Source organism: Tursiops truncatus, chromosome 7 (assembly GCF_011762595.2).
Source record: "Tursiops truncatus isolate mTurTru1 chromosome 7, mTurTru1.mat.Y, whole genome shotgun sequence".
NCBI classification, from domain to species: Eukaryota; Metazoa; Chordata; class Mammalia; order Artiodactyla; family Delphinidae; genus Tursiops; species Tursiops truncatus.
The window spans coordinates 63,882,649-63,898,262 of NC_047040.1; the positions used below are offsets into that span (position 1 = coordinate 63,882,649).

The window sequence follows — 15,614 nt, forward strand, 5'->3', positions numbered from 1 at the left end:
GTCTTGTTTATGGTTTCCTTTGCTGTGCAAAAGCTTTGAAGTTTCATTAGGTCCCATTTGTTTATTTTTGTTTTTATTTCCATTTCTCTAGGAGGTGGGTCAGAAAGGATCTTGCTGTGATTTATGTCATAGAGTGTTCTGCCTATGTTTTCCTCTAAGAGTTTGATAGTGTCTGGCCTTACATTTAGGTCTTTAATCCATTTTGAGTTTATTTTTGTGTATGCTGTTAGGGAGTGTTCTAATTTCATTCTTTTACATGGAGCAGTCCAGTTTTCCCAGCACCACTTATTGAAGAGGCTGTCTTTTCCCCACTGTATATTCTTGCCTCCTTTATCAAAGATAAGGTGACCATATGTGCGTGGGTTTATCTCTGGGCTTTCTATCCTGTTCCATTGATCTATCTTTCTGTTTTTGTGCCAGTACCATACTGTCTTGATTACTGTAGCTTTGTAGTATAGTCTGAAGTCAGGGAGCCTGATTCCTCCAGCTCCATTTTTCGTTCTCAAGATTGCTTTGGCTATTTGGGGTCTTTTGTGTTTCCATACAAATTGTGAAACTTCTTGTTCTAGGTGTAAAAAATGCCAGTGGTAGTTTGATAGGAACTGCATTGAATCTGTAGATTGCTTTGGGTAGTAGAATCATTTTCACAATGTCGGTTCTTCCAATCCAAGAACGTGGTCTATCTCTCCATCTATTTTTATCATCTTTAATTTCTTTCATCAGTGTCTTATAATTTTCTGCATACAGGTCTTTTGTCTCCTTAGGTAGGTTTATTCCTAGATATTTTATTCTTTTTGTTGCAGTGGTAAATGGGAGTGTTTTCTTAATTTCACTTTCAGAGTTTTCATCATTAGTGTGTAGGAATGCAAGCGATTTCTGTGCATTAATTTTGTATCCTGCAACTTTACCAGATTCATTGATTAGCTCTAGTAGTTTTCTGGTAGCATCCTTAGGATTCCCTATGTATAGTATCATGTCATCTGCAAACAGTGACAGCTTTACTTCTTCTTTTCCAATTTGGATTCCCTTTATTTCTTTTTCTTCTCTGATTGCTGTGGCTAGAACTTCCAAAACTATGTTGAATAAAGGGGAATGAGTTTTATTTGGGAAAGCCAGGAGGGATCAGAAATGACTTGATGGCCACTGAGTAAGCAGGGTTCAGAAGCCCCATAATTTATTTTTGGAAACTAGGGTATCTTAAAACATTAAGCATATACTTGAGGAGCTCTAAAGTAACAGCCAGCCCTACCCAGCCCTTCCTTCTCAGCTCACGTTCTGGGTAAGGAGCGTTTTTATTTTAGAAATCCGGGTGCAGTCAGGAGAAGGGAGGAAACAGTGACACCCATCTTTTTTAATGAGCATTGCTACTAGAAGAGAAGTTAGCATCACCCTGAATTTTATGTGACATCAGTTAAATGAAGGTATTTTGTAGCACTTTATAACAAATTAGAATCAACGAAATTGAAAATAAGCGTAGCACCTGGGATGAGTAATCAGGTAAGTGGCCAGTTTTGCTATTTTTGCTTTGAGCTGAAGACAGAATTTGAATTTCTAATGTCCCCCGAGGTGTAGGGTTCACAGAAGGGGACATGGTTTCTGGGATGACTGTTTAAGATGCCAGCAGGTCATTGTTGCCCTCCAGGCTACAACTTGCTTGTAGCCATGTTTCTTAGAAATTGGCCCTACCACAGATGCGTGTCCACCAGAGAGAGGGTTGTGAATTAGTGTAGGACGCAGCTCTGCTTTGGGTGGAACATTAGAGAGCAGACTGGAAATAGATGACCAGAACAAGGCAGTAAGTCATCCACATTTACGGGGATGAAAGAACTGAAATTCATGTGAAGACTTTACGGCCACTCGTGAAATCAGCCCAAATCCAAGGAACTATTAGAACACTTTCATGCTTTAAGAAAAGGGTGACTCTGCTCAGTTGCTGCAATTTTCATATAGTCAGAATGCCCTGACACCATCAGTACTGGCTTTAGTGGGCAGGATTTTACAGCAGAGCTTTTCACTCCATGAGCCAATGTTTCTTGTGTAGACTACTAGATGATTTTAGTATCTGAGATAAGTTTAGGAAACTGTGGAGGAGGCCAAAAGAAGATTGAGGTTGGTGGCCCAGGGTCTGTACATGATGTGTGTAAGTTTGCTGCGTGGGCAAAAACGAGGGAGAGAAAAAGATGAGTGGGGGAGACGGGTGTTAACAAAAATGAAACTTTGTTACTAAGATTGGAAGTATTAAGAGGGCAACAGATGAAGATAAAATGGTGCTTGTAATTGTGGTTTATGAAGAGAAGCAGGCCAGGGCTTCCCCTGGTGGCACAGTGGTTAAGAGTCTGCCTGCCAATGCAGGGGACACGGGTTTGAGCCCTGGTCTGGGAAGATCCCACATTGTTGCAGAGCAACTAAGCCCGTGTGCCACAGCTACTGAGCCCGTGTGCCACAACTACTGAAGCCCGCGTGCCTAGAGCCCATGCTCTGCAACAAGAGAAGACACCGCAATGAGAAGCCCATGCGCTGCAGTGAAGAGTAGCTCCCGCTCGCTGCAACTAAAGAAAAGCCCATGCAGCAACAGACCCAACGCAGCCAAAGATAAAATAAATAAAATAAATTTTAAAAATTAAAAAAAAGAGAAACAGGCCATATTGAATATATAATTTTTTTCCCTCCACAGCAGATGGATTAAATGAAACTAATCTGCCGAGAAATTCTTGTGTCTGGGTTGTTTTCAGTCAACCTTAGAGAAAAATAAAATTGGCACAGATTTCTTTCTACTTACAAACTTGCTACTTGAAACACTCTTCTCAAAATATTTATATGTTTACTATTTTCTCCTAAATTGGTTTTCTTTTTCCTTAAAATATTCAGATAACTTTTCAGATGCCTAATTACTGAAGCAGCAGGGGGTTTTCCTCATGAAAAATAAAAATGATGAAGAGGACCTCTCTCCTAATTTCTTCAATATAGTAGTAACTTCACTTTCTTTGACCAATAGTACTTACCTGACGTTCAGGTTTGGTCGTGGAAAGAGGAAGGTGTTAAATTTCCATCGGCATCGCCTGTTGAGGATTCTGTTCATAAACAGTACCCAAAGCAAGAAAGGCTGACTTCTCTGTGACAGCCTCAAATACGTCACGGCGCCACAGAGAGCAGGATCGGGTCTCTGATGAATCTGGCCAATACTAAAAACATAGCTGCACTGTTGAGCTCCAAACGGACAGCCTCTAGTGCTTGACCCTGTTCAGCCAGTTCCTGGGTTGCTCAAGGTGGTACTTCACTGCTTTGACAGATCATCGTGCCCTGAAAGCACTAAAACACATGCCTGAGTCGTAGAGGTTATCCACTGTATTTTGTTGCTTTGATAAAAATGGGTGCAGAGAATTGAGTGAATTTATAGGGACAGGCCTTCGAAATGCTGACCTATTATTTCCAGAGAAATGGGTCGTTGTGATACCCCTCCTCTGCTTTGTACTGCCCTCTCCTGGCTAACAGATCTCTTAATAATGAGTGTTGAGAAAAACCAGGTGGTGGAAACAATGGGGGGCTACTATCATTTCTACTTTCCACTAGAAAGTAATTTCTCATTTTATTGTAGAAAACGTGGGGTCAGTGTATAGTGATTAATTCAGATGTGCTGAAGATGTAGGTTGTGATAGAAAACGTCTTTATGAGAGTAGTTTGGTCATTTGTATGGACTTTGTAATGACTGTGAAAGAGATGATTTTGCAGGTTATTGCATCATTAGTCAGATTTTCTGAATCATTGATGTGAAAATCCAGTTATTGGAAATAATTTGGACGCTTTTTCTCCATGTTTGTATTTTACAGTGGCTGCTAATTTACAGAAGATTGTAGATGATCCCAAAGCTTTAAAAACATTGACATTTAAGTTGGTAAGTGGAAAGTTATGGAACGAAGGTAAATATTTCGCCATGCTGTGCCAATAAGGAATAATATCATTATTAACCTGTCCCGTAATTCTGCTGTTGGTTTTGGGGGTGGGCGTCCATTTTTGCATTCGTCATTTACCTGGTCAACATTTGGGAAGATTTTCTGGGGTGTTTTGTTTTGTTTTGTTTTTTAATTGGAATATAGTTGATCTACAGTGTTGTGTTAGTTTCAGGTATACAGCAAAAAGTGAATCAGTTATACATATACATATATCTACTTTATTTTTATTCTTTCCCCATATAGGTCATTATAGGTTATTGAGTAGAGTTCCCTGTGCTACAGAGTAGGTCCTTGTCAGTTATCTATTTTATATATAGTAGTGTGTATATGTCAATGCCAATCTCGCAATTTATCCCTCCCCTCCCTTTCCCCCCTGGTAACCATAAGTTTGTTTTCTACATCTGTGACTCTGTTTTGTAAATAAGTTCATTTGTACCCTTTTTTTATTTTTGGATTCCACATATAAGCGGTATCATATGATATTTGTCTTTCTCTGTCTGACTTACATCACTCAGTATGACAATCTCTAGGTCCATCCATGTTGCTGCAAATGGCATTATTTTGTTCTTTTTTATGGCTTGGGAACAGTTTCTGATCGTGACTGGAAAGTTCCTCTCCCATGAGCATAGCTTGTTCTTTTACCATCACATCTTTAATAAGAGTGGCCATTTGAGAAGTCTTGAAGTCTGTACCCTTTTGCTTCCAGTTTGTATGGCAACTTGACCATAAAGACAAAATTAAACTGAGTTTGAAGCAGCACTCTTAATAAAGCTTTCCTGAAGCAAAAGCCAAGTGGTTCTAACGTTTAAAAATTGAGGCCGATTGTTGTAGAAGTGGTTTAAGTAATTGGAAGCGATTGTAGAACAGCCCTCTGAAGGCTAGTGAGCAATGACATAACATTTTAACTCCACATTTCAAATCACGGTAACAGATTCTTGTGGAGAGGAGATATTCCAGCAGTTTTTCTGCACTAGCAGATTTTAAATGTAAGAACTAGAGTAGCCATAGAGATACAGATACTGAGCATTCTGAGGTCCTTGTGAAACTAAGAGATTGTGATCATGGCCAGAAATGGAGAGAAGTCCAAGTAGTCAAAAGTGACGATTTTCCTGAAGGTTTTTGCAAGCAGGATGTTAAATGACTCATTTTTTAAATTATAAATTATTCTTATCAAGGGCCAGTCTTGAATGCTGCAAGCAATTTAAGATCTAGATGACCAACACTTTGTTTTTGCACAACATACGTTGATGGTCTGTCTTTTTTATTTCTCGTGAAAATTTAATGGAAAATGTGCATGGCCAGAAAATGCTAAATGATTCGTTACAGCAAATGTTAACCTGGTGCTAATTAACTTTCTGGGTCTTGCTCCTCAGCTAAATTCAGAGGGCCAGGCTGAGTGATAAAAGAAAAACACAAAGATTTTCACAGAAAGAATTTAGCTGAAGAAATTCATTTTCTTTTGATAACAAAAGAACATTTTAGTCAGACAAAGAGTGAGAAATTAACAAACTGAAAAATTCATCTTCTGGCTTGGGGCTCCTCTGTCACCTCTATTATGTTTCTAATTCACCTGCATCTTCACAAACATGTTTCACTTATATGAGGATATATGGATGAGAAAGATGACACCCTGTGTCTGCATTTCAAGCCAGTAGTAATGTTTCTTCGGTTTTTTTCTACTGCAAAAAAAGAAGTTACAACATACCACCTCCTGAACATTTTCCCAATTTTGAACATGTAAACCTAGAGATAAGAGATTAAAACTTTTATGCTGGTTTATTCCCATTGTCTCTAAACTCGCCTACCTATAAAATAGGAGTAGCAACCCCAGGCCTTTCATAGTACTGAAGGTTTTGTAGAAACACCCACTATACTGTCCCTGTGAAACTAGTTCCCTGGATTCGCTCTCTTGAGTCTGTCCTTCTCATCCCCATTCTCAGCCCCCTAGCGGGATCCTCTTATCTTCCCAAACTGAGCTTCCTGCCTACAACTTGCCAGCCTCCAGCTCTGTTTACTACACTGGGGCTCTAGCCCGCGTAATTCTTCCTTAATTCCAAAATGCCCCAAATACTTGACTGGCTCTCCACTGTCCTCTTCTGAAACTCAAACCCTGATCATGGCTAAAGGAAGTCCTCCCCAATCAGACTTCCTTTTAGGTCCTGCGCCACCTTTCTTTATCCCCCCATTCACTTCTTCCCCTAGTCCTCTCTCCTCCTATTTTCATCAGCTGACCCTTTGTATGTACTCTTCCCTAAAATACCCTTCTCTCCCAACTTCTCCAGGCCTGCTCGCTGTGTCACCAACACCTAGACAAGTTCCAGTTTTCTGCCTTAATTTCACTTCTCCAGCAAGCTTTTTTCTGGCATCCGATCTTGGCCTCGGTGCTCCTCCTGTATTCTCTCCCCGAAAGGTTATATTATATTGAAATTGTGTAGAATCTTATTTGTGTCTCTAATAAGTTTAGAGGCTCCAGGCAGGCAGGGACTTCTGTTGGATTCCCTGCACGTAGTAGGGACTTGATCATAATTAATAAAATATATCAGAGCACAAACCTCATTTAGGAAAATTTCTCTCAAAATGCCTTGGCCTTGCCTGCAGAAATAACAAGAATCACTGCTATTTCATGTGCATCCACCGTTTGCGGGCCATTGCATGAGGTGTTTTACCTACTTCATTCAGCTCAGTTAATTTAGTCCTCACGAGCCTCCAAGATGGTGATGTCGTTGGGTCCATTTTATGTCTTGGGAATCAGAGGCTCTGTGAGGTTAACTTGCCCAGGATCAAGCAGTGCAGAAGCTGGGAATTCAACCCTGATCTAGCATCACGGCCCAGAGCTCAACAACTATTCAGTCTTACAGGCGGGACCTTGCAGCCTTATGGTTTTACAGGTTTCTGTTTGTGGATTCACCTTTTGGATGACTAGACACACTTACACTGGTTGAGACCAGATCTCCTTTGTACCTTAAGCAGAGTGAGTAATGTTGGCCTGTCTGGCGCAGGAGACCTGCAGGAGAAGCCGTGCAAGTTTTTCTTTCCCCTTATAGCTTGAGAATGGATCGGAATGTGTGGCATTCTCAGTAAATGGAAATTGATGGCTTTCCCCCCAAAGACAGTTAAAGGTGTTAAATAAAGCCAAACTCAGGAGTGACCTTCTGTTTCTGTCAGTTAACTCTCCATCCATCCCTAGTTAAAACCTGAGAGGGTTTCTTTGTGGCTGTCGGTTGCCAGCCAGTTTGAGACCCATTTGACGGAGCTCATTTGAAGTGCTCCTTGCCTTAATCTTCTGTCGGACACTAATAACATCCTGGTAAAACCATAGAGATCCAATTTGGTTATTTTATTGAAGACTAAAAGATCAAAGTGTTTCGGAAGCATTTTTCCTCCTAAGCGGCTACTGCTTATAGCCCTTCATCTCTCAGCTGTTTATCATTTTAATCTCAGCGCTTTCTTTGCTTTCTAAAGGAGAATGTAAGGGGCCTGAAAATTATCTAAAGAGTAGTAGTTAGTATTGTGGTTCTTCACCTGGCTGCACAGTGGTTTCACTCAAGGAATGGTGGAGACACTTTAAAAAATTACGAATGCCTGCGTCCCGTTCCACATAGCCTAATTTAATTGTTTTTCGTGGAGTCTGGGCTCTGGGAACTTGGAAGGCGCCCCTGATGATTCCAGTGTTTAGCCGAGGCTGGGAAGCATTCTATTTGTAGATGACTCCTTCTCCAATCTCTTTCCTCTCCCAGCTCCCACCACAATGTAGGCTTGAAAAGGCTTGAAAAGGCCTCAGGCTTGAAAAGGTGTCTCTTATCTTATATATCTGCTTATATAAGAAGGACAGTGGCCTGAGGGGCAAGGATATTGGTTATTTAAAGAAGTACATGTACTTTTTTTCCTCCACCCAATGAGATCTTTAGCTTCCTTTGACAGGTAAGATAATAAGTGAAGTATGATTTCCGTTGTTGACGTGGCTGGGAGCCGGGAGATCAGTAAACCTTCTTAACACTTTCAACAAAGTGGTTCAGGCATAGGCGGCATTTCAGCTCAAGTACTATGTGCTTTGAGTTTGACATATCAGTATGGTTTTATCGTTGTAAGCCTCAAGGCAAGTCTTCATAAATTTTTTTAAGTCATGCTACCTTGCAGTTTTGTAAAGTAGGTAAGTCTTGGCTGCTTTCAGTGTGGGATTTTTAAAATCGTGTTAGTGAAAATGTAAAATATTTAATTTGTTCTTGAAGAAACAACACAAATTGTAAGTACAGTTGACCCCTGGACAGCATGGGTTTGAACTGCACAAATCCAGTTAGACACGAACTTTTTTCAGTAAACACCTACAACAGTACTAACAAGCTGTGATTAGTTGAATTCGCAGATGCAGAGGAACCATGTTTAAGAAGGGCCAAATATAAGTTACATTTGGATTTTCCACTGCTTGGAGGGTTGGAACCCCCAACCCCTGCATTGTTCAAGGGTCAACTGTGCATGTAATTAACATCCAGTTGGTACACATTTACATGAGCCGTACAGATTTTAGTTTCTGAAGTTTAATCACATAGATTGCAGATAACTATACTTCAATTTAAAAAACTGCTGATTTCCAAAGTTGTGTTAACGTCTGCTGTACAGCAGAATGATTCAGTTCTACACATATATACATTCTTTTTTAATATTCTTTTCCATTATGGCTTATCATAGGATATTGAATATAGTTCCCTGTGCTATTAGAGTAGGACCTTGTTGTTTATCCACTCTATATATAAAAGCTTACATCTGCTAACCCTAACCTCCCACTCCATCCCTCCCCCAACCCCCTTCCCTGTTGGCAACCACCAGACAATTCTCTACGTCCGTGAGTCTGTGTCTGTTTTGTAGGTAGGTTCATTTGTGTCATATTTTAGATTCCACATATAAGTCATATCATATGTTATTTGTCTTTCTTTTTCTGACTTCACTTAGTATGATCATCTCTAGTTGCATCCATGTTGCTGCAAATGGCATTATTTCATTCTTTTTTATGGCTGAGTAGTATTCCGTTGTATATATGTACCACATCTTCTTTATCCATTCATCTGTCGATGAATATTTAGGTTGTTACCATGTCTTGGCTATTGTGAATAGTGGTGCTATGAACATAGGGGTGCATGTATCTTTTTGGATTAGAGTTTTGTCCAGATATGTGCCCGGGAGTGGGGTTGCTAGATCGTATGGTAGCTCTATTTTTAGTTTTCTGAGGATCCCCATACTGTTCTCCATAGCGTCTATACCAACTTACATTCCCACCAGCAGTGCAAGAGGGTTCCCTTTTCTCCACACCCTCTCCAGCATTTGTTATTTGTAGACTTTTTAATGATGGCCATTCTGACTGGTGTGAGGTGTTACCTCATTGTATTATAATTTTGATTTGCATTTCTCTAGTAATTACTGACGGTGAGCAGCAGATAGCAATTTTATAAGCATTGGTAATTAATGACTAAAGAGCCTTATTTCCCGAGGCTGCACAACTAAGGCAACATTCCCCAAAGTACAGGTAAAGCCAGGACTGAAATGATATAAAAACTAGCTGAGAGTATTAAACTTACTCCCCCTGCTGAAACTGTCAGTTCAAGAAGGTCCATGTAGCATAGCAGCTGTCTCCTGTTCAGTGTGAAACAATGGTTCTGCAGTGTGGTCCCCAGATGGACAGTATCAGCTTCACCTGGAAACTTGATAAAAATGTGAATTCTGGGGCCCCATCCCAGGCCTAAGGAATCAGAATGTTGGGGGAATGGGGCACAGGAATCCATGTGTTAACATGCTCCCCACGTGATTCTGATGCTGACGTTTGAGAACCCCCGTTCTAAAGGAAAGGGAGGTTCACACTTTGTGGCACACTAGGGTAGAACAGAGGTTCTCAAACTGCTGAACCTTTGAATCACCTGAGGAGGTCAGAAACTCTCCAGGTGGTGAGGAATCCTTATGATCGATGCTGGACAACCGCATCTTCAACTCCTCCGCAGGATGTGGGCCACACCTGCTGGTGTGTCAGGAGGGATGGGGAAGTGGGGGCTTTCAGGAATCAGTACAGACACTTGAGTGAGAGCAGTGGTGTTACACTATCATGCTACAGTCCTGATAACGGATACATTTTCCTTTGAAGCGGAGTTCTCAAAGTGAGGGTACTGAACTTCTGGGATTCCTTGAAACCATTTTAAGGGACCCTGAGTGTCAAAACTTTTCATAGCAATACTAAGGTGTTACTTGGCCTTTTCCATTGTGTTGACATTTGGTGTAAAAGCCATTGTGGTTAAAGCTACTGATGTTGGCACACATCAAGGCAGGAACATCAAACCGTAGTAGTAGGCATCGTCTTCAAAGCACTCATTCCATCACTCAGCAAGTAAATAAAATTTTAAGAAATAAGTGGACCTGGCTCAAGTCCCCACTTGAGAACACATCTTTTTAGTATTCTGTGTGATGAGGCGGGAAGCATTTCTTCAGTACTGAAGTATGATGGTTGTCTCCAGGAAGAGCACTGGTGAGTTGTTTGAGTTGAGAGCCGAACTAGCCACATTTTTTTTTTCATGGAATATCACTTTTACTTGGAAGAACAACTGACAGACATTGGCTATTCAGACTAGGGATTTGGCAGACTTGTTTTTCGAAATGAACCAAGTAAGCCTGACACTTTAAGGAAAACAACTGACAATATTTGTTGTCGATAAGAAACTTCAGATTTCAAGCAAAAACAGGATTTTAGAAAACTTGTATCTGCCATGGTAAGCTTGAGAGAAACACCCCCCGCCCGACCCCCAGTACTTAAAAGGCATTTCTGATGAGATTGGGGATGGGTAATATTAATAAATATGATTTGTTGATATTGTTTAATGTCAACATTTGGAAGGTTTGCATAGCTCAGTGATGCTAAAACATCATACACAGGTAACAGATCCATTCAAAGGTAAAATAGACCACTGTTTACTATAATAGAGTTATGAAAAGTTGAATGTGATGGTTTCACATTCTACATTGCAACTAAGCTTTAAGAAAATACCACTTGGCAGTCAGCCTCGCAGTGGTCCCCATGGCAGAGAGTGCAGTTGAGAGGAAGATCCGGCCTTCTTCCCTGGGCCCTCCAGGTCCTCCTGCCTCGGGGCCAGCAGGGGAGCTGAGGGGCCCGGGGACAGGCTCAGGGCTGTGTCCCCCGGCGTCCTCTCAATGGCCACCCACTGGCTGGGCCCGGGCCTTGAAGCAGCAGCGAACCTCCCTCCCCCATCCCACCTCCACGACGGAGTGACGGCGACTGTCTGCAGGCTCGCAGCCCATGGAGGCCTCAGCAACTGGAGTATATATGGACACTGCCATTAAGGGTAACCAAATAGTTGATGAGGAGAAGTTTCTTTTTGTAGAAGCATTCAGCTAGCAAATAAGGAAGGAATGATAGAATATCATCATTTTGCAGCCCCTGATGAATGAATGGATCTTGACAATGCTCACCATTGGCCTTATGAAAAGACGTGCTCCTGAATAAAAAGGAACGTGAATCTGAAAAAAAAAAAAAAGAAAAAAGAAAATACCACTTGGCAAGTTTCGGCATAGTAACAAATGATATCCACAATTATCTGGAAAAGCTATTAAGATACTCTTCCCTTTTCCAACTACCTATTTTGTGAAAGACTGGATTTTCTTTATACACTAGAGCAATAGAGCAATAGAGTGAATGCAGATGCAGGTGTAAGAAGCCAGCCATCTTCTATTAAGCAAAAGATTAAAGATTTGCAAAAATGGAAGAAGTAGTGCCACTCTTCTCATATTTTTGTTTTGATTATTTATTTTTCATGAAGATTTTATTAGCACACAGTGGGTTTATTTCTATAATGTTTAATGAATCAGTAAATGAATACTTTAGAAATAACTATTTTCTAAGATGGTCAGTAGCAGATAATCTACATAAACATGTTTTATGTTTTAAAATATATTTAGTACTTTAACATTACTAAAAATATTTTTTATTGAAATAGTTGATTTACAACTTTGTGTTAATTTCTGCTATACAGCAAAGTGATACATTCTTTTTCCATTATGGTTTTATCATAGGATACTAAATATAATAGTTCCCTGTGCTATACGGTAGGACCTTGTTGTTTCTCCATTTATATCTATAATAACTTTAACCCCAGCCTCCCACTCCATCCTTCCCCCAACCCCCTCCCCCTTGGCAACCACAAGTCTGTTCTCCATGTCCATGGGTTTGTTTCTATTTCGCAGATAGGTTCATTTGTGTCATATTTTAGATTCCACGTAAATGATACCATATGGTATTTGTCTTTCTCCTTCTGATTTACTTAATACGATAATCTCTAGGTCCGTCCATGTTGCTGCAAATGGCATTATGTCATTCTTTTTTATGGCTGAGTATTTCATTGTATATATTGTACCACATCTTCTTCATCCATTCTGTTGATGGACATTTAGGTTGTTTCCATGTCTTGGCTGTTGTGAATAGTGCTATGAACATAGGCGTGCATGTATCTTTTTTGGATTAGTTTCATCTGGATATATGCCCAGGAGTGAGACTGCTGGATCATATGGTAACTCTAGTTTTCTGAGGAACATCCATACTGGCTGCACCAACTTACATTCCCACCAACAGTGTAGGAGGGTTCCCTCTTCTCCACACCCTCTCCAGGATTTGTTATTTTTAGACTTTTTAACGCTGGCCATTCTGACCGGTGTGAGGTGGTGCCTCATTGTAGTTTTGATTTGCATCTCTCTAATAATTAGCGATTGAGCATCTTTTCGTGTGCCTGTTGGCCATCTGTATGTCTTCTTTGGAGAAATCTCAGTTTAGGTCTTCTGCCCATTTTTTGAGTGGGTTGTTTGTTTCTCTGTTGTTGAATTGTATGAGCTGTTTGTATAGTTTGGAAATTAAGCCCTTGTCGGTGGCATTGTTTGTTTGCAAATATTTTCTCCCATTCTGTAGATTGTCTTTTCGCTTTGTTTATGGTTTCCTTTGCTGTGCAAAAGCTTGTAAGTTTGGCTCTGTCCCATTTGTTTATAAAAATAATTTTTTTAACATCTCTAAGTCGGTACAATAAATGTAACCCACAGAGACAGAACTGTTTGGAGTTCTTGATAAAGTTTGAGAACTGCTGCGTTAAGGGTTTCTGGTCACTTTTCTCTAGATGCATGTTGCCCTCGTGAGCATTTTGCAAGCCGCCAAGAGGCAAGGACTTGGCCTTAAGAGAGAGCTAGCAAGATAGTTGGAGGAGGGAGGGCTGAGTGCCTTGAAGCAAAGCCAAACCCCCGGCCTGTGCCTCTTTGCCAGGAAACAGAACATAGGACGGGACGCGGGCCCCCTATGCCGTGTACCCACATAATCACTGGTTTGACTGACTACACATTCTCACTTCTGTTACTCTTCACTGGAAGGATTTTAATGTTTTTATTTCTAGCCATTTTAACCTCCTGCTATTCACATTTACAAATTTCTGATGTAGCTTTCAAATGCACTGACGTGCTTCACACTTGCTAGTCTGACCTTTGTCAACAGCAGCAGCAATAGCTTGACCTCAGATGTTTGTCAGTTGTCTACACAGATTGTCTCTGCCCGCATCAGTGGGCTGAGTAAATGACGCTGTTTGTTAGCAATAGCGACAAGGAGAGAAGGGAAGGTTTAGGGAAGGATAGGATAGGTTTAGGGAAGGGAGGATAGATCAAGAAACAGAGGTAGTAGAAGGAGAAAATTGGTGGGGTGGTATGGTAAGCATTACAGTATCAGTATGCCTGCTTTGTTCAGTGATAAGGAAAGAAGCACTTCTGACCCTTCTGACCCTGGCAATGCAAACAATGGAAATTGGAAATGGTATTTTACTGAATATCTTAAGTGAAGCTAGAGACATCGTTAGACAGACACAAAGTTTGTTAATATTCCTACTCTTTAGGCTATGGATTTTATTAAGCATAACTGCTCACAGTTATTTTAAGGATAATTATTTTAAAATATTAAGTTATATGTTCTAATTAGCTGCTTATTTTATTGGAGCAATGCTAAGAGCTTCACCGTGATGATTTTGGAAAGGGCTTCGTACCCTGGGAAACTAATTGTTTCAACAATAATTTAGCAGGCATTAGGCCAAGAAAAGGTTTGTATGGCCCTTTGGTAATTAATTGCCCATTCCCAGGCATTCAAACTTCCTTCCCCCCACTCGTAGTACTTACATAATGTCCAGTTGTGATTTTTGTACTACAGAGTGAAGAGGCAACTTAGAATGGTGATCTGAGTACTCTGTGTGCGTGTGTAGGAGAGGGAGGTCAAAAAGAGGAGAATAAGCTGAATTAGGGCCAGTGAAAGCTTTGATGGGCAATGGCTTATTTGCAGTTTCTTTGGATTTTGCAATGATAAAGTATTTGGCACTCTATAACTTGGTAATAAATAATATGTCCTAGATTATTATAAATTGTTTATGGAAAAACTTGTTATGGTACCTTTCCGTGTAAAAATTACACATATTTAAACAACAGTTGTCTGTCATGAGCTGTTCCACTACTTGGTGACCACTTTTTTTTTTGGCCAGTTTGACAAAGGAAGTGATTTTGATAAAAACCAAATTACCCTTGAGTGTGACCTGTTAGATCTCTTCTGCTCACTTTCATAATATTCTTTTAAAAGTAAAGCATATTTAAAAGCATTTTACTTAGTTGTTGAGATTGTGTATGTACCTTCTGCGCAGTCCTGTGGTTCATCGGTGGTTCCAGTGGTGGTGGTTTCACGGGTAACAAATCCCCTCTGTACTGGAGGTCCAGATTTCTCAGGGTCGTTAGCGCCCAGTAGTCACTGAAGAAAGTGATTCTTAGGATGTCTCCTGGAAGAGATGGGACACGTGGCCCCATGAAGACGGTGCTTGGATCTGCCGTCACACGAACAAGTCTGTAAAAAACCAGTAGCAACCAACCAGCACTGAGCGTTTCTTTTTCCCTTTTCAGGCTTCTGGCTGTGATGGGTCGGAGATTCCCGACGAAGTGAAGCTGATTGGGTTTGCTCAGTTGAGTGTCAGCTGATGTCTGTCCCTTGATGTCGCCCTGATCTGCCATGCCTCCCCCTCGCCGTGCCCTCCCCCCAACCTTTCCCTCCCCTGCCACTTCCTCCCACCCCCTAGCAAAATCAGAGGATTGTGAAGAGGCCGGCTTCAACATAACGGGATAAAAAAAGAATTTTTTTAAACTTAACAACACTGAGTTCTGCTTTATTCTATAGCAACCCACAGTACGAGAACAAGCAAACACCACAGCTGCACGACTGTTGCTCATTTTTCCAAAAGCTATTTAATACCCTCAGCAGTCAATTCGGATCTCCCTTACGTGAAAAGAATCTGAAACACACTCAGGTGGTCCTATTTATTGGCAACGAAAGGAATTTTTTTCTATCAGAAGCCTATTTCTTCTCTCATTGTTGTCCTTCCTTTCTGTTATAATACTTTATTGTACATCTGACAATACTGCCTCTTCTGTTGTATTTAGAAATTAATATAAAATTAAGATTTATTAGCCGAACTTGAATTCTAGTTTTAAAACTGACTGTGAATTTTATTTTTCATATATTTATGCATTACACACCTTAGCTAGAAGAAAGAGAAAAACGTTTTTGATTATATATGCTTCTTGCAGTTACTCTCTCGTTATTTAAACAAAAAGTTT

General features: G+C 40.5%; 1 protein-coding gene across 4 annotated transcripts in view; it reads left to right on the forward strand.

The window, feature by feature from the left end:
- Positions 1-15,476, forward strand: part of STK39 (serine/threonine kinase 39) — a 482,653-nt gene extending 467,177 nt beyond the window's left edge. For 3 of the 4 annotated variants that reach the window (XM_033860055.2, XM_019922315.3, XM_019922314.3), the window contains 2 exons: positions 3,828-3,892; positions 14,904-15,476. In XM_033860055.2, coding sequence (XP_033715946.1) covers positions 3,828-3,892; positions 14,904-14,978 — 140 coding nt within the window. In that variant the 3' untranslated portion in view covers positions 14,979-15,476. The remainder of the gene's footprint in view (positions 1-3,827; positions 3,893-14,903) is intronic. The other variant, XM_033860054.2, reaches the window with a different exon arrangement.
- Positions 15,477-15,614: the final 138 nt, after the last annotated feature.